The sequence below is a fragment of the Haemorhous mexicanus genome, chromosome 17, assembly GCF_027477595.1.
Source record: "Haemorhous mexicanus isolate bHaeMex1 chromosome 17, bHaeMex1.pri, whole genome shotgun sequence".
NCBI lineage: Eukaryota > Metazoa > Chordata > Aves > Passeriformes > Fringillidae > Haemorhous > Haemorhous mexicanus.
Window position 1 is genome coordinate 9,198,015 of NC_082357.1, and position 23,629 is coordinate 9,221,643.

At 42.3% G+C, this 23,629-nt stretch overlaps 1 protein-coding gene across 1 annotated transcript in view; it reads right to left on the reverse strand.

Annotated features, from left to right (window-relative positions):
- Positions 1 to 23,629, reverse strand: part of DCUN1D3 (defective in cullin neddylation 1 domain containing 3) — a 25,157-nt gene continuing 1,528 nt past the window's right edge. The window contains exons 2-4 of the mRNA XM_059861588.1: positions 14,555 to 14,630; positions 9,338 to 9,870; positions 1 to 7,436 (exon numbers count right to left, since the gene is read on the reverse strand). Coding sequence (XP_059717571.1) covers positions 6,953 to 7,436; positions 9,338 to 9,768 — 915 coding nt within the window. The 5' untranslated portion in view covers positions 9,769 to 9,870; positions 14,555 to 14,630 and the 3' untranslated portion in view covers positions 1 to 6,952. The remainder of the gene's footprint in view (positions 7,437 to 9,337; positions 9,871 to 14,554; positions 14,631 to 23,629) is intronic.

Consider the following 23,629-nt stretch of genomic DNA (forward strand, 5'->3'; position numbering starts at 1 on the left):
TTAGAAAAAGCACCAAAATATTTAATATACATCTGGCACAAATTTCACAAGAAGTCAGTAATGGACAAACCAATGCTTTGCTTGTAAGGAAAAAACCTCAGACTGTACTTAATGCTCTTCTTCCAAAAGGGACACAACAAAAACATTGCACTCAGGATTGCTATCAAGTAAAGACAACCTTCTTATCACACCCTATTTGCATTGTGCCTTAGATTGCACATTCCAAAAGATGCTGTTTCCATTCTGTTCCAGACACCAATGGTGAGAAAATCTGATGTAAGAAAGGTAACTAAAACTACAAACCAATTCAGTAGTTTGGGATTCAGTAGATGCATTGCCCTGGAATTTTCCCAATTTTCCTCTAGATCAGGTTTCAAATTTGGCTGCATCCCCTTGAAATAAAGATCCTACATGAAACAGAATTTACTCCAGCTGTTTTCAAGCACTACATTTACACAGCACTTCTGATACTGCTGTCCCAAAGAGGAACCACGGGGCTGCTCTGTGACATGCAACACATTCATCATTTCCCAGAGTGAGAAAACTGGCTCATACAGGGTTATCTCCTGGGTAAGTCTGAAAAGGCAAAACACCCCCGGGCACAAAGAGCAACAGATGTGACCCTGCCCACCCTGGCTGGTTTGCTGAGGAGCCCAGAGGCCCATCAGGGAGCTGTGCTCACAGCCAGCCACACAAAGCCTGCTCCTTCCTCAGTTACACTGAGTTACCTCTCTGGGAGCAAACACTACCAAAACACATTCCTTCCACAGGGAGGGACTTGAGGCTGAACTGGGGCCTCAAGATCCACAAGAAAGAACAAGGCTGCACCAAGCAGTGCTCCCAGGCTGACCCTTCTCCACAGAGCCCATCAAGGCCTTGTGGTTGCTTCATGCCCTCAAGACCAGCCAGTGCAAACCGCAGCAGGACAGAACCCAGCCAGGCCCATCCACGGCTCCTGGAACTCGAGTTACTCAACAACGTACAGCACGAGGCCCTCCAACCCTCCTGCCAGCCCATCTCTTTTAAAAGACTATTTCAAACTTACAGATAAGAAAGCAAGTGTATTTTTCAAACAAATTTGTTTAACATGACTTAAGAAGTCACAACTTCCAAATATGGAGCACTGATCTGTGAAGTGCTCTAACATGTAACACTCATGGGAGTAGCAGCCAGCCTTCAGCTCCACCGATCCTCTGTGCAGGTTTGCCAGCTCTGGTCACACAATCTCCACTCTCACAGGCCCAGAGAAGAGCAAGAGTCAGCAGCTGTAACTGCATAAAATGGCAACATTCAAGTAAACACACTGCTTCAATAGTAGGCAACCTTTAGTCCAGATATAATTTACAGGGCATAAAAAGAAACACTTTACAGCACAAACACTGGAGATGGACTTCTTTCCCTGTGTGTGAAATGACACGTTATCCAAAAAGGGCTTATCTGAAGAGTGCAATTATGCAAAGATAGAAACTTACTAAAAATTAAACAAAAACCAGTATTACCTACAGAACCTGTTGGATTTTCAAAGACTGAGGATTGCAATAGTGGCAAGGAACCGCTGCAATGTCAGTGATTTAAGGCAAGCTGTTAGGACAAGAACATACACGCTCTTTTTACCTACTGTCTCACATGTCCTCCTGTTCTCTTTGAAATAGATGCACCTCCTGATAGTGCAAGAGGTCACACCCCAAAAGCAGCCCTCACACTGGAAGGATCCTGCAGCAGCAGCTGCCACAGCATCACACAATGGGGGATTTGCCGTGACAGCAACTGTGTTGCAGTTTGCTTTGGGGGAGGAAAGGAAGGGCACAGATGTGCTGCATGGAGAACAACACCCCCGATGCATTAATGAACACAGCTGAGCACCAAATCCACTCTGGCATCTCCAGTTCTCTTGAGAACACTCCAGCTTTACTCAAGCACAAGGTTTTATCCTGAGCAGGATTCTGACCTCAGGGAGAAAAAGGATGCATGTAGCCTTTGCACTTTTGCAGCTCCCATCTTTGCTGGGTGGTTACAAGTCCAGTCCAACATGGAACAAAACACAGTATTTTTGATTAAAAGAAAAATACGCTCATGGCACTGCATCAGGTGGGTTCCTAAAGCTTTTCAAGGGCAAATGAAAAGGCTGATGGCTCCCTCTTGGGGAGCAGCTGCTCCATCTTCAATTCACTGTCAGTACAGGCAGCCTGACCAGGGAAGAGGACGTGTGGTGACAGAAGCCCTGAGCCACAGGCCCCGTGGCTCTGCTCAGTCGCTCTATTGCACTCCAAAAGTAGCACCCAGGAGGACCAACTCTGGTTTGCAGCTTGACCCGGCCCCCTTCCAAAGGGTCCTTGGCATACAGGTTAAACACAGGATACCAAAAACTATGGCAAATAGATAATACTTAACTTGGGTCAATTAAAAAAAAATAGATTACTCATCCAGGCATAAAATCCCGGGACAAAAGGATGGTAGCCTTAAACTATTCAAGTCTAAGAACAAGAGGTAGAGATACCTACGTACTTCATGGTGAAGGAGTTACAGCCTTCTTTCTGTCTTACAATCTCATGAATTTCACTTCAGTTCACACTATAAAACCAAAGGTTCGATCTTCAATAAACCAGAGAGAAAATGTTAACACTGGTGGGTTTGTTTGCACACAACAAAATTTAAGCAGACACTTTGCTTTAATACTTATTTGAAAAAATATGTTTTTCTCCATATTGAAGCACTACCCTGAAGAATTCTGAGTTTCAGGTTAAGCATCTTCATTTGTAATATGAAAGGCTAAATTCACATGCACATACTTTGAGCAGAGTGGGCTCAAGGGAAGAACTGGGTGCCCAATTTACTGAGGACCTTCTAAAAAAGCATCACACTGCAGAATGCAAGGCTGCAAGACCCAGAAACTCACAATGACTATTATTTACTAAAGAATGGGAATGATGTAACCTCAGCCAACAAACTGTACCACAACTGAGGTGGCTATTAACTACATGGTGCTTCTTTAACTTGGTTGGGCTTTTTTTGGAAACAAGGCTCATGGTGACAGTGTCACAAAAAGTCTAAGGTCACTGGTCAGTGCACAGGCCTGAGAACCACAGGGGACAGGCTAGTCCTGGATCCATGGGTTCTTCAGGCTCTGATGGACACACAGAGTGAAACAAAAGTCACCCAGCAGAGCTGCTGCTGCCCCCCAGCACTGCCCACAGGAGGAGGGGCTGCACCCTCCGCCCCCAGCCCGAGCCACTCAGCCCTCAGCAGAGCAGCCTGAGCTCATCCCATGCTCTGAACTGTGCCTGGCTGAGAACTGTCCTGCTTCAGAGCTGATCCAGGAGATCTGTTGGGCCAGCCTGGGGAAGCAGCTCTCACAGTCCCAGCTGCATCTGTGCCACCTGCCAGACCTGTGGTCATTCTCCTGTGGTCCTTTCACCAGGATTGCAGAGTACTAAAAAGCTGTAATTCTCCATGGAGAACAGCACCAGCAGCAAGTAAACTCACAATCTGGTGTTCAATTCCAACTCATTGCCTCAGTCATGTGTTATGGCCAGCTATGGGCAGGATCTTTCAAATCCTTACTTAAATCAATAGATAGTCTTTGACCTCAGAAATGCACCCACACAAGTGAAAATTAGCACAATTAAGCCTCCAGTTGATCTGGAAGCCAAATTTAAAAGGTGTAGCAAGCTATAATATGGTGTAGGTGGTCAGTGTTTTATTACTAGGGGCTACAGTTTACAGGAGTTGTATTTCTTTGCATATAAGAGAAGGCAGTAAAATGCCACAGACTGTGGATATCAGACCAGTTTTCCAGTATATTACTCCAACTATCTATATAGTTATCTATAGTTACTTATCCCAAGTTGCAGCAGATTCACTACATGCATAAAGTTTCCTAATGCATAATCTAATTTTTTAAAAAATTAAACAGTTGCAATGGTTTCAAGGATTTCATCAGCATCACTGCTCACTTACAGTCCTGTGCCCCACACAATGAAGAATTAAATTATATAAAAATGAAGAGTGAATGTATTTGGCCTGTTCCACAGATATTCACAGTTTAACCATTAAACAAGCATTTTTCAGAGGCTCCAATATTATTAAAGACTTCTCAGAGACACACACAAACCCCATTCCCTCACCCCAACATTACAGAGTCCAGGCAGTCTTGTTAGGGATCACAAAATCACCAGGCAATCCAAGAGAAGGTCTGACAGCCCCACTCACTGCCAGCATTGCCAAAGAGCTGCTCCTGCTTCAGGATTTCAAAACTGACACAGGTCTGGTTTGCATTCTGTAAATGGTAATTAAAGGACTACAATTAGGCTAAAGATAAGTGATACTTCACTAGATAGATCATTTGGCTATTTTTGCAAGTACCCTGCCCAGTGGGTGGAGCTGCTCCTGCCTGGCTGGAAGCAGCAGAACAGGAGCAGGGCTGTCCCCCACATGAACATGTGGGTAATGGTTTGTCCTTTCCCCAACAGGAAACCAGACTTTTCCTTCCTGTGTGTTCACCTCTGCCTTTAAAAAGCAGCTCTATCACCTCTGATACCTTAAAATGGCTGAGCCTGATGCACTGCAGATTGATTTCCTCACTGCTGTCCACATTCCAACCACAAGATAAATACCTTCCTTAAAGAGCTCTATCCCTCATCCTCTGGGGCTGCTGCATGCTAGGGTGTAAATCAGAAGCTGCCATCTGGTGAGCTACCCATTTGAATAGTTACTCTTCACACTCTGGACATTCTAAATTTCCTTTAGGGGGGGGAAAAAAAAGTGATGAAGAAAGCATTTAATAGCTGAATGAATGACGAGTCTCAAACTTACAAATACAGTCTTCATTTACTATCAAATCAGTCTCCATTTGGAACTTTTCCTAACAAAGCAGCCTCTGTTGGGGAATTTATTTTAGTCCTTTAAAAATAACAGCACCAGCAAAAGTCTCACCATAAATTCAACAATTCCAGCACGAGTGCTTTGGCCTGCTTTGCTCACCAAATCAGAATATGGTTTTGCTGCCCAACATTTTGTGCCACAGAAAGTTAGAGAAGCAAGGACAAAGCTTTGGGTGTATTTACCCATAAAACAGCAACTTCAGGGCTCTCCTGCAAAGGGACAGATTCAGCTGTATCTAAAACAACCACATTTGTTTTCCACAGTGTCTCCCAGCAAGAGCAGCATGGACCAAACTCTCCTTTTATTAGATGAAAGAGATGCTATCTGTGGCCTGTGGGTTTGTTTTTAAACAGTTTGCATTACCCACATTTTGTTAGTGATTTATGACCTCCAAGCCATTGCAGGGCTGCATACCAGCAAAGCCAGTCCCAGAATTTGGGTAGATCCCACTCTTCTCTCGGCTAACCCCTGTGGGGCACAACAGATGTGCAAAGCACAACACCCTGGACCTGGTGACAAGCTCACCACTTAAAACCTGTTTCCCTTTAGTTTTAAAACCCTTATATCACAAAAGCCATTAGATGCTGTGGATGACTGTCTAGGCTTTTTGTTTTTTTCAGCTGAAGTTGGTTTATGATCCTGAAATGCAGCTCTAAAAATAAAATGTGTGTAACAGAAGCGTATCAAATTCATTAAGCCAGCACTTGGCTATACAGAAAGCCTTGGCAATCAATCCTTTTACCAAAAGGTGTAAAAAAGTTGACATACTAAAATTAAAAAAGGTAGCATCAATAACCAAAAAAGTTTCAACCAGTGTTAATAAAACTCCCTTTAAGTCACAACAATTTCAACAGGCAAATAGTCCCAATACAGGCATTGTAAAATAATAAATTGACTCCTATCCAAATATTATCAAATCAGTCTAAAAATGACTCATCTACACTGCTGTCATTAAGAACACATTAAGAATTCACTTTGTCATCAGATGCCGATATTGTTGCTCCAGAAAGTGTGGAGTATTAACTGCAATTTAGCAATTAAACATATGCTTTAAAAAATTGGTTTGTCAATATTAATGCAAAAGATAGTTCCTTACATAGAAGTACTGTGCTTGCCAGACAAGTAAGGTAATACTTTAGGTATAAATCAAAAAATTAAAGCAGAATTATACCACAGTTTTCCTTGAAGACTTAGGATTTGTGTGTTGCTTCTCTCAATGTTTAGCAAACTTAAGAAGCAGAACCTTTGGTTCTTTTAGTCAAGTAAAAATATTCTCATGTAACCACAAAAATACAACTTCCAGAGAAAATGGAAGTCCATCAACAACTCCACTTTCAATAAAACTGAGGTAGTACTGCTCTTTTATTATGTGAATGTGTAAAGAGATTTAGATATAAATCATCATCTACCACTCAGTTGACTGACAGGTACAGTAATTTTATAAAACAATCCCAACATTTAGTTTGAAAGTCCCAAAAAAGGAATGATCTGGACTCATTCACTAGGAGTTAGCTCAAAATGGGAATTAGCCATATTACAAAAAGCTGTTGCTTATGTTGGTTTTTAGAGCCTTATTACCCAGGATTAATGCATTTATAGTTAACACTGCTGTTCATCTCGGTATAAAACCTTAAAATTATTACAGCCTAAAATTTCAACAATGTAAACAGCACTACACACAGTACAGACCTGCCCTGACAGATGTAGTATGAAAAAACTTAATCTGGCACTGTATAATTTAGCAATGTTAATTTAACCTAACTAAAAAGATCTACATTGTGCAAGAAGTATCAGACTTACTTATACTAATCTGAAGTCTTAAAAATAAAATAAAATAAAAAAATGCTTAACTTGTAGCCAGGGTCAAATATTTCAGGGCAAGAGTAAAAGGAATAACCAAAATTAAGAAAGTGCCTAAAACATGATACAGCATTTTAGAGCCCTTTCAAAGACAAGGCAGAAAAAGGTGTAAAGTAGAAAAATCTGGAGCCTCGGTAACTTCCAGAAACATCCAGAGTTTACATTTCGTGAAGGGCAACGAGTTGCTTTTGTCACCGCTGCTTGGCCGCCGCTAGGTCTGTCCGTCGGCACACGGCCCCTCTGTGTCCAAGGACAGAATGCATTTGGTTTCCTCCTCCTTTTTCCTCCGCTCCATTTCCCACTCCACAAAGGTATCGAAGAGACTCGGCCAGGCCTCGTCCTCGCTGTAGTTGCTAAGGTCCGGTCCAATCACCTGAGTAAAATTTAGAAACATGTTCCACGTGTCCCGGGAGATTCCCTTGATTCCTGAGGGGTTCTTGATTAGGAAGTGTAACCACTGGTCCAAAATAGGGGGCTTGTTTTGGGTGAAGACTAATTTCCAAAGGGCAATGGCTATTTCCCGATGTAGCGACCTCTGTCCTTCTTCAGAGTCCAGGCCAAACTGGAAGGTGAAACGATAGAGATCCTTGAATTTATCCTCCTGCTTGGCTTCATTTAGGAGGCTGGGGAACCTTGCACAAATGCCATCAATGCTGTCTGCATTTATTGCTTTGCAGCCTTCAAAAAACTCCTTCCTGTTAAGCAAGAGAAGAGAAATGAGAGTGAGCCCTTCCACCGACCTCACGAACACGTCCCATCTCCGTTCAGCTACACCAAATCTAAGAGGATCATCTGGACAAGACAAGCTGTACCCTCAGCCCCAGTGGCACACAGGTATTGGCAACAGGAGCCACTGGACAGACAGACAGTTCCAAGGCATTCCTTACGGCCTGGGGAACCACACACAGCCCCCAGGTCTGCTGGGGCACTGCTAACATTTGAAAGATTCTGCTCTCTGGCTTTTCTGGACACTTCCACATCCTGGAATGCCTTTCACATTAAAAAGTGAATCTAATTTGCCACAGCAGAAATTCTAATTGTTTGAAACTAACACATTTACCCCAACTTGATTCAATACTGCTGATGTCTACATGCCCATGCTCTGGGCGAGCTGTTTGCAAGGGACAGAGCAGTTGACTTCAACTTTTGCTGTGGTTTATAGTTCTTCTTTCAGCCTGCAAAACCAAAGGGGAGCCACTGGTGTCAGTCAGCAAGGCATTTGCTGGGAACATGGAAGGGAGCACAGTGTCACAGGGGCTACAGCACACTCATGGACACTGCTCAAAGCACCAGCCCTGTGCCAAGTGGGACACATTTAGCTCCAGTTTCTCTGATGCTTGTGAGCAGGTGTAACAACCAGGTGTAACAACCAGCCAGGAGAGCCAGCAGGCTGACATAGGATGGGCTGGAGGGAAGACAAGAGATGGAGCAGCACTCAGGAGAACAGACCATGATGCTTTCCTTGATGCAAGAATCCACCAGCACCTGTACCATGGAGCGTGCCCTTCAACAAATATAACCTGTCCCAACTAGATTTGTCTTCTCCAAGGAAATTAAAACCATGTTAATAACACTCATGGTAGCTGTGCAGAATCACAGACACCACTTACAATTCCTTTACCATCTTAGCAAATACCTGTGTCATCAGCCTCCAGTAAATCCACATTTGCATTCCAGAGTAACTCATCCCTTTGACACACACCCTCAGCCACAAAGACTCTGAAGATGCTGTCCAGTGCACAGCAGAGGCTTGGGTCAAGGCTCTGAACACCAAAGTAATAAGCTCAGTAAAAATAAGCAGCACTATTCAAACCAATCTACATAGGGCAAAAAATAAAAAATTCCTTCTCTCTCTGCCAGTCCTTGTAGGCACTCTTCCCTTGCTCTTACCTGGACATTGCTAATCAAGCTGGGGGACTCTGCTGCAGTTTGAGTTTGCCTATTGCTTAGTGGGGGGAGTTTTAGCCATTCCATTGTTTCCTGTAGCATCACACATGCTGTCATCCCACTGACTGAGCCCCTTGTCCAGAAGGGCACACAGCACTTTGAACAGCAATCATTTGTCAGCTAGTATCAAACAGCTACAAGAGTCAAAACCCTCACATTTCCTTCCCTCTCTATGCTTTAACAAGATTACTCTTGGAAAAAGACATTAAGTGTTACACTGGTTGGACAGGAACAATTCTGTCATTCTTTCACAGAGTGTTAACAGAGTTAGTAGCAATTACTAAAGAATCTCACATTACTTTAAAGGAAAAATTCATTTCAGTGTCCAATCTCATCACCAAGATAATGCTGGATACAGTAAATTGCTTCTGGTAAATCAAGAATAAATTAATATCTACAGAATCTCACTACACTGTTCATCACTAGCAGCATAATGGTCACAACCACATTTTCTAAAATCCAGTGTGAGGGGAAGGGGAAAAGAAGACAATACAAAGCTTACCTTCTGCAGTGGTAGGAATTAATTTGATCAAAATGCAAGTGTTAGAAGAAATAAGTAAGTGAAGCTAATGAGGCTGTCTCTCCAACATACTGCTGACAGGATATACTTTAACATATGAAAATAATTACAAGTTCTACAAGAACTAACCTTGTAAATTTGCACATGGTAGCAGCCTGGAATTTCCAAGCCAAAACTAGTACTTTAAATTCAGTGGGATCCACACAGAGGTCATTGCAAAATCGTTCCATTCCTTCTTCCAGTATGGCATCTTCCCGCTCGTCCTTATACCTCCTGAATAACTCCCCAATCCTCTGAAGAGAAGATTCCTCTGCACTGCAAACAGAGTCTTTCTTTGTATCTCCAGAAAAGGTTGGAGGCTGGCTGGACTCTACAGCAGTGTCTGTTTTCTTTGTCCCGTTCACAAGAATGTCTCCTGAAGCCTTCCCGCAAGCTGAGCCGTGGTCGTCCTTGTGGACTGCGCTTCTCTTGCTGTGGGACTTGCTGCCAGGTTCTCTCTCCCCATTTTTGCTGCCAAGGGTAGAAGAAGGGTTCTTGCACTTGGTGACACACTGGCCCATGATGTTGCAAGCCCAGCTCCTAGCACGGTCCCCCTGCCCTTGGACACCCTCGCAGCTGCTCTTCAACACATCTCACCATGCCATTAGCAGCACTCAGCTAACCTGAAAAACAGTTTCACAGTCAAACTGCTGTCTCTCTATAAAGAATAGTTGAAATATTAAATGTGGGATAACACTTGCCATTAAGCAACCAACTTCAGGATATTTAAGCTTTGCATACTGAAAAGGAGCAGTGTACACAAGGCTGGAATATGCCATAAATTTCAGGCAATTTCAGGCTGTTTTACCTAGAAATCAATGCAGCTCACTCAGTGGCTACACTATACTAACGGGTCCTAATAAAGGAAATTCCTAAAATTCTTACTGCAGCATAGGTTACAAAGAGGTTGATTCATGTACAGGCTTCATCACAACAGACTACTCTAACCCAGAAATACTTTAAAGGAAATGGTTTTTAAAAGTATACCCACATTTTATATATAAAATATAAAACACTGAAGCAAAGCAGGGAAAGGAGGAAAGGGACACTGATGGGACAACCTGGCAGAGACCTAAGCATTGGATCTAGACTGTACCTCCAGCAAATCAGCAAAAGGGACTTCTCAGGGAGGGGGGAGGAAGGGGCTGGCTGTTGGCTCGTTTTGGGGAGGAAGAGAGAGAGTGAAAGTAGTGTGTTTGTTTTTAAACAGAGTTTGGAATCTAGGTTTTGTACTTAAAACATACACAGAGTGTGTCTGCAGAAAGGAGGCAACACTTCTTATGCAAGAGGGTATTCAGAAATTGTTCATTGTTTCAAGTGGGCTCCTCCCTTCAGGTAAGGAGACAGACAGGGGAGGGGGCCTTCTTAAAGAAACTTCTTCACACAGACACACATGCAGATAAGAAGTGGTAATTCCAGTTCGGGGGGGGGGGGGTTCTAAATAAAAATTAAAATGCCAAAATGATTTCATCATACTCTCTTTTTATAAATCACAAAGCCCTGCCTATTTGGAAAAGATATTTTGCCCAGAGAAAAGGGTTCTCCAATTTTCCCTGTTAAAACCAAACTAACACTCTGACATGCCCTATCAGTGAGCAGCCACACCAAGGACAGTCTGTTTCTCAGAAATGCCAGCTCCAAGAAAGCAATTGCTTATCATAGTCCTCCTTTACTCACTAATTTGCATTTCACCTCTGCTGTCAGTTAGGCAAAAGCTACAAACATAAAAATTGGGTTTGCTTTGACTTCGTGTACAGCTTCCAGTTTAGAATTAGAACAAGAAGGAAGAGAGATAAAAATTTAAAAATTAGGAAATACAATAGCTGTCATGTCAGTTTTACTGTATTCTTTCTTGGGCAAAGCTTTACTGAGACTGAAGTCCTCTTTAAAGCTGTAAAACAACAGCAGCAACAAATATAGATGAATTCTCAGATATTAGGATTACAAAAATAAATCTCTCAGCCATTATATCTGTTTTGACAAAACAGCACGTGTGCAGCTTCATGAGCAAAACATTTTGCCAGTGGAACTACAACAGGCAAGATGCTGGTTTTGACTACCTGGCTTCCCTTTTCCTCCCCAGTCCCTTTTCTTACCTCACACACAAAACTAGCAAATACCTATTTTTTAAGCAGCCAAAGGAACAAAGATATTATATATTCTTTCATCACAATGGTTTAAAGATTAACTTTGCAGCATCATTTTTATAGGCAAACAAAGTTTGATTTAATGCATTCAAGAAATTTGCAATAACTTGTATTTGAAAGGATATACAAAAATATGCATGTCAATATAAATAATCCATAAGACAATTTCACTGGTCCTTACTACTTCACAGGTCTGTGAGTTGTGAAGCACAGCCTGGCACTGATTTCTGTGCTGCCAGGTGCCTGAGCAACATCATCCTCTCCAGTCTACACCAGTCATTATTTCATTACACCAAAACAAACAGGATATTAGTAGGCAGTGTAAAAACTGCTTAGTGATTAACTCCCACATACCAGCTTTCCCCCCCAATCTTTAAATTCATCTGAATTCAAATGCTCAGTCTACACTAATTCTTGTTCTTCCATCAGTTTCTCAGAGGCAGCTAGCACCACACTCGACAAATTTTTCTTTAGGGAGAAGTATGCAGCTAAAAGAACAGAATAAAAAATCCTGAGTACAGACTAGCATTAGAGTTTAAAGCAGAGTTTAGGTAGTATAGAAAACTTTCTGCTCAAAGATATAACAGCAGTTATTAGCTATTGGTGATTTGGAACAGCTTTTCCCTATGGGGGGAGGTTAAGGAACAGTTGCCTATTAGTGAACAGTACTTTCCTCTAAAGTAGTCAAATCACACACATTGTAACTGACAGATTAATCCAATTCACTTGAGGAATCCCAATCTGAATTTTTTTTAAAGCAGTTTGCAAGACTGACATACTGTGTCCATAATTTTCCTAATAAAAGTGACTCATGCTGTCATGCTTCCTAAGCAACAGCCTGTATTATTGATGATAACAATCTAATGTTCAGGTTTCCAAAGTGACATCACCAATGTGATGAAACTGAGGGGTTTTAAAGTCCTTTGCTGTCACAAAAAGAGCACTACAATTCACAGAGGGAAGATCTGCCAGCATTATTAGACACCTGTATGTAAAGAGGTGTCCCACTGGCAGTTTCCAAAATCAAGCAATGCCAGTAGCATTAACCACTAGAGGGCAAGTTTTCCACCTCCCTCACATTATACCCCTCTATCAAACACATTTTCTGTACTCCTACTTGCCTTACAAAGAGCTGAATGCTGCTCCTGAACAGCCACTGCATGGGCACTGCTCTTCTCTGCAGTAACAGAGTTTTTCCTTCCTCCTCCCCTGCAAGGAAGTTTTCAGAGCACAGTCCTACTCCTTATTAACAAACACTAGAAGATACTGATGTACAGTTGCTGCAATTCCTCACTTTTCTTCTACAAGAAACTTGATGCCATGTGCCAGATACTTAGAAGCATTCTACCCCAAAAATAGCAAAACCGGCTTGGAAAAAAAAAAAATCCAGACTGCATCCGCTGGCAGCTTGTGCACGTATCTGGTTTTGTAAGAGAAAAGTCTTTTGGCACTCCATCAGTTACCCTTTTGCAAATTGCCTTCGTGAGCTGGATCCACTTCACTAACTAGTCACCTCCGCTTCCTACGTGACTCAGGTTTCAAGGCATGAAAGGAACAAGAGCCTTGGAAGGAGACAGAAACAAGTGGGAGAAGCCGGCCCTTTTGTTGTGGAAGGCTGGAGAGAGGATCTGATTGCAGCATCAGGAGCTGCACTGAAGCCAGAGCTCAAGGAGTGGGAGAGAGCACCCTCAGAAAGGTGAACAGAGCTGTGTGTTCAGCTGCAGAGCAAAGTGACTGTCACACAGCACAAGGACCTGCAGAGAGATTTCCCAGCTGGACCAGGAACTATGAGTACAAAGTTATTGTGTACCCAGAGGTTAGACTGGATTGGTGGCAAAGCATCAATTCCCAAAAGGATCAGTCCTCAAGAGCAAAATTACTAAGAGGCTTGTACAGCATAAAAGCAAGACATAAAAGGCAGCAGTGACCACTGCTTTTGCTATTCTACTAAAAAGGATCAAGATTCAGGGCTAAGGTTGGAATGTGCTCAGTGCTACAGGATGCAGTGCTCCAAAAGAACTCCATTACTCAGAAAAGTATTGAGCAATAATCTCCAGTACATATGAATCACCAAGATGCCCATGAGGGCATCTTCCTCTTTCAAAGCAGAGATCTACAATGACCTGCTCTGCACCTTTCCAGAAAGGAGTCAGCAGCTGGGAACACAGGAAGATGAGTGCTGGTGAATACAGCCAGCTAAAGCAAAGTCACCCTCTAAGAACAAAGGATGTGCAGAGCCATATGGCCCCACACATTAAATGAAAACCTAGAGATGATTACAAAGGCCTTGGCTAATGCTTGGGGGGCTTTTTTATTTGGTGGGGGTTTTGTGTGGGACTTTTTTCTATGTCCTGTAAGGAATTTGCAGCATTTTTCCTCCATTTTCAAGTGACCAGATCACACATAACCCAAAATTTGAAGGGAGCAAAACAAAGTGACTCAGTAATAACTCTCAATCATACAAGCACACTGTGGCACAATTGAAAACACCAGTAATGAAGAGGGGGGGGAGCTGGCAGGAGGAGAGAAGATGCAAAGGAGATACTTAAGTAACCCAGTATTTTTCTATAATGACTGATGTTCTTGTAGTAATAGAAATTATTGCCTATGTCCAGAGAATAACAAGCAAAACAAGCATTATGCTTTTTTAATAAAGTGTTGCATCAGAAGGTATTTATAATGAGCTTCAAAACACAGAAAGTATCAAGAGAGTAGAAGAAAAAGCTTTCCATACATTTAAGAAAACCTCAAAGACAAATTTAGGAAATCTCATAACAAAAGGGGAAGCAGCTCAGCCAACCATTAAATCCCTTTCCAAGCAGCATTTCACCAGGTAAGGCAAAGACAACATAACTAGAGCTTAACTAAGCCTCAATCCAGCCTCAGCTTTTCACAAACACTTGAGCATAGTCTAAGAATTTTACAGAATTCCACTATGCATTATCTACCTTTTAATGGATAGGGACACATGACTTTAAATACAGCTGAGAGTAGGGAACAGCATCATGGATGCCCTGTCTGTTTCCAGCCCTGAACAGACACACAGAGCTTCCCACTGGGGAGGCAGGACAGGATCACTGCCACTGCTGAAGCAGAAGCAATCGCTGCACTGACAATTGTGCTGGACAAGTGATCTTGTAAGCAAACATCTAATACTTACATAGTTTCAGCTACACAGGGAATCATTCCACTAGCTTCACAGCTTCCTTCAGGCTCCCTGGGTTCCACATAGAATGCTGGAAGACAAAAGACCACACAAGTCTTTACCTTTAGAAGAGGCTATGAAAACCAGGAAATGCACCAAATCACTGAGAACCAACTGTGTATGTAATAAAACCCTTCAGAGCCAAACTCCATCTGTTCAAAGAATCATTTAATGAAAAACTACTTCACTTTTTTGACTTACAAAGCATTAACACCATTAACTCTGCATTGTCATATAAACCACAGAACAGGTACTGAAAACAACAGACAAATTCAAATGTTTGTTTGCAGTAAATACTTCCAGATACTTTCATGGCTTTCAGCATGGGAGAGTTAATTCCTCATTTCATGCACTCAAAGCAAAGCAGAGGACATGCTATCACTGTCACTGCATGTTAGCTGAGCACTGTTTAATCTGTGAATGCCAGACAGTTGCTACCTAGCAAAGCATAATTTGGGGCTGGAGAGTAATTCTCTTTTTTCATTCTCTAGCACATTCTTTTCCATGTTTGTTTTCCCATGTTCAGTCGAGCTGGCTCCACTTCACTTCTCTTAAATTCACAGCTCTGCTGTATAACTAGGAACCTCTGAGAGGACAGACAAAGGTATGTCTGGTTTGTGTAGCAAGAGCTGCAGCTGCAGCCCCTAGTCAACACCTCTGTATCTGATCTAGTAGAAAAACACAACAAAAGAGAAATCTCTGGCAAAGCTCCCCTGCTCTACCATACTAACATAAACACTAAAACATCTCGTTTTTACAGCTCTTAGTACATCTAGGGAGCAGACAGGTGATCAAAAGCTGCCTTGCTGCATACTTACCTTTTACAGGAGATTTACTTCTTAGGAAACAAGTAGAAACATTAGCTTGTTCAGAGCTTCCTTCAGCAGAAAGAGAGGGGTGAATATAGAAAGACAACCATGAAACAACATCTTGTCACACATGCCAATCTCCATGTGAGTTTTCCCCTATATGTGGATTAGGAAAATTTGACTGACACATAAAACCTAGCTCAGACCAAAGCTGTTGATAGAGCTTAAAAGCCTCAAACATTTCAAAATGACTAGAAACTCTGGAGTGGTACTTTCACTCATATACACACACAGAGCAAGAACATATCACCACCAAATCATTATTAGGCATTTGCTGTTGAGATGGAGACCAAAAAGTCTACTTCACACTGGGTTTATATACTCTGCTCCCAAACCTCATCTTCCATACAACCAACCACCCTTTTTCCCTCCTCCACGGCTTCACAGCTCTTTTAGCAGACACTCCAGTGGGTGCACAGCCACCAGGCAGCTTAACATGCAGGGGAGCAGTGGAGTGTCTGCCCCTCTCACAGTGGAAGTACTAGCTTGAATTTCTTCCTATTTCACCACAGCATCCCATGAATTTCAAGAATTTAAGAAAATGTAGCATCTGGCACATCCATGTTAATTTCTTTTGGCCTCCTGCATCTAAATAATTCCTTTTATAAATCACCAGGGAGGAACAAAGGGTGCTGTGCAACCTCATTCCCCAGGAACCTGTTTAAACATCTTACAGTTCACATTTCAAAAAATCATTGTCATGGCAACTTTTTGCTATGAGCTACTTTTCAAACATATCTGTATTTCTTTGGAAGAGATCTATGATCCCATGATCCACCAAATCTACATTTCCAGTTGATTTACTGCACGTACTGGAAGCCAACACTTATTTCAAGTTCAAAAGAAGCTGAATCTGATGGAGATCAGCCTTACCCAGCAAAAGCCAAACTTTTTCAGGTTGTCTGAAGTCATTTCCACGTTGGCTGACCTATACACACACGCACACTAACTGCAGCCAGAAATTTTAATATGTTAGAACCTCCAGCTACAATTCTTCCCCTTTCTTTATATTTCTATTCTTCCGAGTTGTCCGTTTAACCTTTTCAAAATTTTTAATATAGTAGCATGTGTAAACTTTGACAACACAATCATGGGCTATGGAACAAAAAGTGATTACAAGTGAGCAGTTAAAAGATCAAGCTCTTCAAGGCTGTATTTAAAGGCTGTCATAGCACAGCAATGCACTGACTTCATCCTAAATCGTGTACAGTGAGTGCAGAGAGGAGCAAAGCAGCACTTTGGTGGCACAGGTTTTGGTTCAGTCCCTGGGCCAGAGCTACAGGCTGTGGTCACCAACACCCCTCTCCCTCTCCCTGCGGGGCTGTGGAGCAGCAGCATCACAGCACAGTAACTCACACAGAAGCCCACACTGCTCATTAGCACCCCCTCAGCAACCCATGGGGAGGTAAGTAAGTAAATAGTGTGGGCCCTTGGGATGATGGAGGCCTTTGTTTTGCTCACCCGGCTCTTTTCACACCTGTGTCTAACCCCTGGGACTTGGCTCTCCTGAGCACTGGGCAGGAGGATCAGCACAGGCCCTCCACACCCCCGGCAGCTTTCCCAGAGGTAAGAGCAGGCAGCCTTCTCACCAAAGGCAACTTTGTTTTGCTCCCCTGTGGGGAATCAGTGAAGGATCAATAGCTTTGGTCCCCTCTCCAGCAGGCAGAAATTGAAAGGATCAGCTCTATGTGGAAGCTTTCACTGTGCAGTTCAGAGCTCTACACCACAGCACCAAGCACTTGGAGCACAAGTGTTACAGCATGAACCAAACTTCAGTCAAAGCCAGCATCTTACAGAAACTGCTTATTTCAAGTCTGAACCTGCAGTGACACTTTCTCAGCAGAAGCCCTCTGAGTGCAGCACAATGGCACATTATGGGCTCTCAGGAGCCCAGGACACACCTCACCACATCCCCAACCACGCGCTGCACTAACACCTGTGTCACACTGATCTGCTCCACACCACTGCTGCACAAATACTTTTATGCAAAGTTACTCAAGAGGAAGTCTAAAAGCAGGAAAGTCCTACTGCAATTAGTTAAAATTAATTATTAGTTTGTGAGGCTTCCTGCAGCTGAAGAACCTTTCAATGAATTGCAGACAGTAATGGTTTTGTGGGCAGATACATGAGAACTTTACCAATCTGTTCCAAAACAAGATAACAAAACTATTTCTGATTAACCTCAGTCTGAGCTTTGGACAAACAAAACAGCTTTAGAAATGTGATCAAACTGGGTAAAATTTGTCTTTACAGAACATGCCTGCAAAGAGTAGAAGCTAGTTATACAGACACCTGAAAAGGCACCCTGCAGAGCTCCGGCTGCCACTTGGCAGAAGGCTGCATGGCAGTCTAGGGGAAAACCAAGCCAGGCAACAGCTATGTTGGAGGCCTGAATACTTTCTCAAATGAGAAGTGGACTTCTCTGAGAAAGGTCACACTGGAGAGGCTTAACTACCTTGGAAGGGAAGGCCAGGTACAAAAAATACAAAAAAAAGAATCAGAAACAACTCCACCATATTTACAGTCCACCATGCTGGGCCAGGTCTCAGGGCCAAGAATCAGAGCTATTACCATATCTCTTCCTAGAGACCCCCCCTCCACCACCACCAGGATGCAGGCAAAAGTCTCTTTATAACATCTTAGCCTTGACCTGGTGTGCTGGCACTCCAAGTCCAGAGCTTACTCATCAAAGGAGATTTTTCCATTCAAGACTGGGCAGAAGAAACCTGCTTTCTGCACTCTTGAAGAGCACCTGACTTTGCAGGCACTCACAGAGCATGACACCACATTTCATGTTCAAAGTTCAACAAGCAGTCTCAGAAAAAGTGGAACAGATGTTTCAGATCTGTAGTTCACTGTGTGCAGCTAATTGTATAAGGCTAGCTTAAGGGAAAATAAATAATAATGTGAAAAATTACAGGTAGAGAAAGACTTAAACACCTTACTACTTTTTCTTATGGAAGATGATTCCTTAAGTAGCTTTTTCAGCAGACACAAATGCATCATCCTTGAATCCCTCCCTTCCCTTTTCATTCTCTAACCACACAATACCTTACTTACTGATTACCTCTCATTGTTTTTCCATTTGGCCCCATTAAAAAGTTTTCAATTGTTTCCTATTATGTGCTTCATCTCTCTTCATTAGGTGGGTGGAATGATTTGTTAGGATTATTGTATTTTCAAGGAACAAACTCAAGTCCGGTTAGCTAAACAGAATATAATTTTAGAAGGGTGCCTTCAGGTGCTTTTGTAATGTAAATAAATTAATGAACTAATTCAAGCAGCAGCAGTACTTGTTTTGAGAAGTCTATTTAAGCTATGAGCAAGACAATGGGCAGAGGGAAATCAAGACAGCCAAACAACAGGGCTGTTCAAGATCATGCCATCAGTTTTAAGTGAAGCTGAAACCAGAACCCAAATCAGATTCCATCCAATTCCCTACCTCATACATACTCAGACATGAACAAACTCATTTATTTCACTGCACATAATTCAACCACCTTCAAAAAACAAAGGTTCAGTCACTGAGCAATTTATCTCCATCCATTTAAAAACTACCAATATTCCCCTTCTCCCTCAAGATCCTTGTCAAAGGCCATAAAAGGTCCAGCACATACAAAACCAGCAAATAATCTTCTAATTTTTGTGTGTCTTCGCTATTCATGTGCAAATGGTTGTAAAAGAGTAATCCTTCAGAATTTTTCCAGGATACACTGTAACTTTTGCACAGCATGACAGACCTTTAACACTTCAGTATGTATTATGAATAATTAAAGCAGCTCATGGCAGGGGAAGAGCTACTCTGTGCTGACACAAGCAGCTCACATCTCTACAGCAAAACTGCAGATTATGGGACCAAAAGAAACCGTGGCCCCTGGGTATTTGACAGAGATGCATCCCACTGAAAGCACCTGAAAGTAGCTGTGCTACAAATATTTACCTTACCCTGGCTCAATCCATTCTGCAAAATAACCTACTGAAAATTGCAACTCTCTGCAGGCAAACCAGAATAATTTTGAAAAACCACCTCGGTCTACAATCTACTTGGCTACGGAAAGAAAAACATTTACTTTTAAACTGAGCTGAGTGTGCAGAGATTTTCTTGCACACTGAGTTCAGCTATCAGATTTCACCTTGAAGTGTCTGAGGTGCCTTCACCAATTACATTCAGCTGAATATAATTCAGGTATATATCAAGTGACTCCTGTAATAATAGGATATGCTTTAAACTAATTGTAGTAAGTGAATAACTTCATATTTCTTGCTGTTCTCAACAATGAGGAAAAGACAGCAGTCACACAAAAAAAAGGAAGCCCTTCCAGCAGCTCTGGCTAACAGTCTCCCTTCTCCAGCAGAAAGCAGCTGTGAGAACAGTCACCCATACAGCACCTAACACTGAAGGGACAAGTCTAAAGACAAGAGCCAGACCACCTCATAAGATCCCTGCTGGCAGCAGATGCTCATAAGGAATTTACAGAAGGCCCACTGGCGTCTCAGTGAGTGTAACACAGTTTACAGGCTGCCAGCCAAAAGAATCACTCATTGCACACAGTTGTGTAGGAACTTCAGTACCAGCTGACCACATAAATACTGGAATCATATCTAAGTTATGTACAACAAATTGTTCTAAGTGAAAGCACTGACATATGAAAGTGCCTTAAGAGCATATGCTTGGATTTTTAAACTGACTGAAGTTTCTAAAGCAGAAAATACACACAGCCACCTGCAGAAGCCCTAATTCTCTCTCCTGATTTGTTTGCAACTTCCTTACTTCAGTGAACACCAACATTTCCCACTGTACAAAGGATGCTGCAGTATTTTGATGCTAACTCTATCAGTAGCTTCAAAGGAGCTCCTTTGAGTACTCAAACTTGGTCATCAGTTCTAACAAAGACTCTCAGCTCTCCTCGAGAAATCTGGCTGCAGCTTCAACCAACACACCCTTTTTTTCATAAGTTTTCACATATTCTTGATTTCTCTTGACATCCTGTGCCCACAAGAGATCAGGTGTGTAGGTGTCTATCCTGTGTTTCATGAGACATAATCACTAACTCCAAGCACAGGCAACTGCTGGAAGCTGGAATAAATACATCAGACCTTTGGCACTCCAGCCACCCATTTAAATGCTGATCCAGAATACTCAAGGCTTTCTGTAGAGATTCATTGGCAATGAAAATATTGAACAGTCAGCATATGACCAAAACCAAGAGCTAGGACATTTGTGTTTGTGAGTCTATTACTAAGCTACATGTGCCTCCCATAATCATAGGTGCTAAGGTGATTTTCTCCCTCCCTTTCCATTTTAAAACAAAAGGATAAGACTGACTGCATTTCAAGTTCCAAAGTTGCAGGAGAAAAAGCATCACACAAAAAAAATTCAGAGAAAAAACTAAAAACTGTCACTTTCTGCTACTACATGGATGCAAAAATAAGACTGGTGTATTTCAGGAGCACATAATCCCCACTTCTGTTCACTAAACAGGAAAAGTGAGACAACAAACAACTATGACTGTCATACTGTCTCTGGCAGTCTGACTTTGTGGGAATAACAAACTGTGACAGGAGGTCAGGAACAGCATTCTCACATTTTGCAAAGTAAGTTTTGTCTTTCACAAAACAGATGCTGTAGACAGAACAGCATTTATAACTATTCTTTCTGAGACACTAGAAGATTATACTAGCTTACTCTCTCTACTGGAATCCTGTCTCACCACCTATGCTTTTGTTGGTTTCTCTACAGTATTCCTACTTCTGTGAAAGAGTTCTTTAATACTTACATCTAAGTAGTCCCCTGTCATTCTTCTAGCAGCAAAATATTGCAATTAAATAACCTTTAACTAAAACCCAGATTTTCTGCTTCCTTTAGAGGCAGATCATTGGACCAGAGAGCTGCCCCCAAGACACATGGATAAAATGGAGACCTAAATGGGTCAGTTCTCAGATTAGCTTTTAGGCAAGAGGCTTTGATTCCTTATTTGCTCTGCTATGGTCAGCACTTGAGATCAGAATATAAAAACATCACCACACTACCACACCAAAGCCACAGATGACAAAGAGAACCTCCTCCTGTCACCACAAAGAACACTGGCACTTGTGCAGGGGAAATCAGAGCTCCCCTTGGCTTTGCCAACCCCCACCTGCCTGGGCTCTCCAGTTCACTCACCCACAGCCCACGGACGAGAGCCCAGTGGATCCACAAACCCTCCTCAGGGAAGGGGGAAGCCAAGGTGCCAGTGAGCAATGGGAGCAGGTCTGCAAGTCTTGGCTTTCCTGATCACTCCCTGGGAAGGTTTCAGCCCAGATCTGTAATTACCTGACTCAAGTGAGAGTCAAAAGAAAGGGGGGGAGGAGACAAGAGAGATCACTGACTGTTTCAAAAGACAACTTACTGTACAGAAGATACTGAGAAAATCTGCACAGCCAGTTTACTTGTGTCACATGTTTACAGGGGGTAAATTGCAGTTGGCACTTGACCAGAAGGCAACATTTGCCTTGAACATTTGCCATGAAATTACCATTGTTTCAAGTCAAGTTACTATGTCATTACTGCTGGGTAACTTAAGAGTCAAGCACACAATTAATCCATGTCACCAATGCAGATAGTCTGCAAAACATTTCAGCCATTAATCTAGTATTTTTAAAAAGGAGGAAGGGTTAAGAGACAAAAGAACTTATTAGACTTCCAGTAACCAGCAGACAAAGCCCATTAGTCAGAGGCAAATAGAGGAAAGGAAGCCAGCGAGATAAGATGCAGACCCCTAGGGAGAAGCAGCCAAAGAGAAGGAGCCCAGCCAGGGAATTCTGATGAAACTGTTAAGGGGGTTCCCCCTTATCTTCCTGTGACTACCAAGTCCCTCGAGTGTTTATAGATTGTTCTCTCAGCCTTCCAAGAATTCTGGCTACCAATATTCAGCTCCTTCTGCAGTTTTGAGGATGAAAGAAAGGACTGTTTCTCTAATATTCCATGTTTCTATTTTTATAGTCTCTTCTTACTCAGAGCAGAGTTTTCCTCTTACATTCACGTACAGACTCAAGTCCCTAATGGAACAATAACATTGTTTCTGCAATTTGCAAGTTCTTATAAACTGCCAAAACCCCATCATGAAGGATTTTATAGTGCTCCAAGGCTCTAAATTAAATTTACCAACATTTCCCTGGCACCAGTAAAGAAAATCGAGTGCTTCAGTGTGGGACAGATCTGAGCAGTGCTGGGACACTCTCATTCCTCCCGACCTGCAGCCATGTATCTCTGTATCCAAACTCTCTGTGCATTCCTTTGTGCCATGAGAAAATGCAAGTGTAGAAGCCATGTCTGTTCCCTCTTCTTCCATCCCCTTTCCATCTACTCTGTACCCCACTGCCCCCATACACATACCCAAGACAGAGGATTTCTTTCTGTTCCTTAAGCCGAACCAAAGCAGGCAGCAGAACCCAGCCTCTTCCTTATCCACACACAAATTTCTCAGAACACCTTTTAGAAGTCTGTCAAACTGTCTGGCTGCCCTTCTTGCTCACTATATACTTCTTCAATTAATTTCAGTAATGGTCTTCCAAAAGAGCTGTTCTTAAGTTTTCTCTCAAAGCCACTCCTTCATCTGATTGTCATTTTTCAACACAATTCATGCTAAATGGAAGCAAGATGCAATTATTAACTTCCAAGATCAACAAATTATAAGAACTACCGACACAAATCACTGAGAATTTGCTATGAACACAACAACATACAACCTCAAAATAAAGCAAGAATCTGGGCAGAAAAGGCAGCTTGAAGAGCCTGATTACATGAGCCTGCTCCTATTGCAGGCTGTCAGTCTCACAAAGAAAGCACCCAAGCAGTACCAAAGTTGTAGTTCCCCTGTTATTAGTTGTGTTACTTGTTTTTTTTTTTTTAAGAATTACAGTATTCATGCCTATATACAACTTGCTATTAGGAAATAATCTGAGTTTTAAAAGAGCCAGTATGTGCAGTAAGTTTGTGAAGCCAGTTGCACTTTGCTAATCTGAACTAATTCAACACAGATCACAAGCTGTCCTATTTCTGCTGATGTGCAGAAATCCTTTGCTTTAGACTGTGAGCTGCCTGTCATGTCAAAGTGAATGTTTTCCACAGACCACCATGACACACCTGGGTGGGGGAGACTTTGAGGACAGACTACAGAAC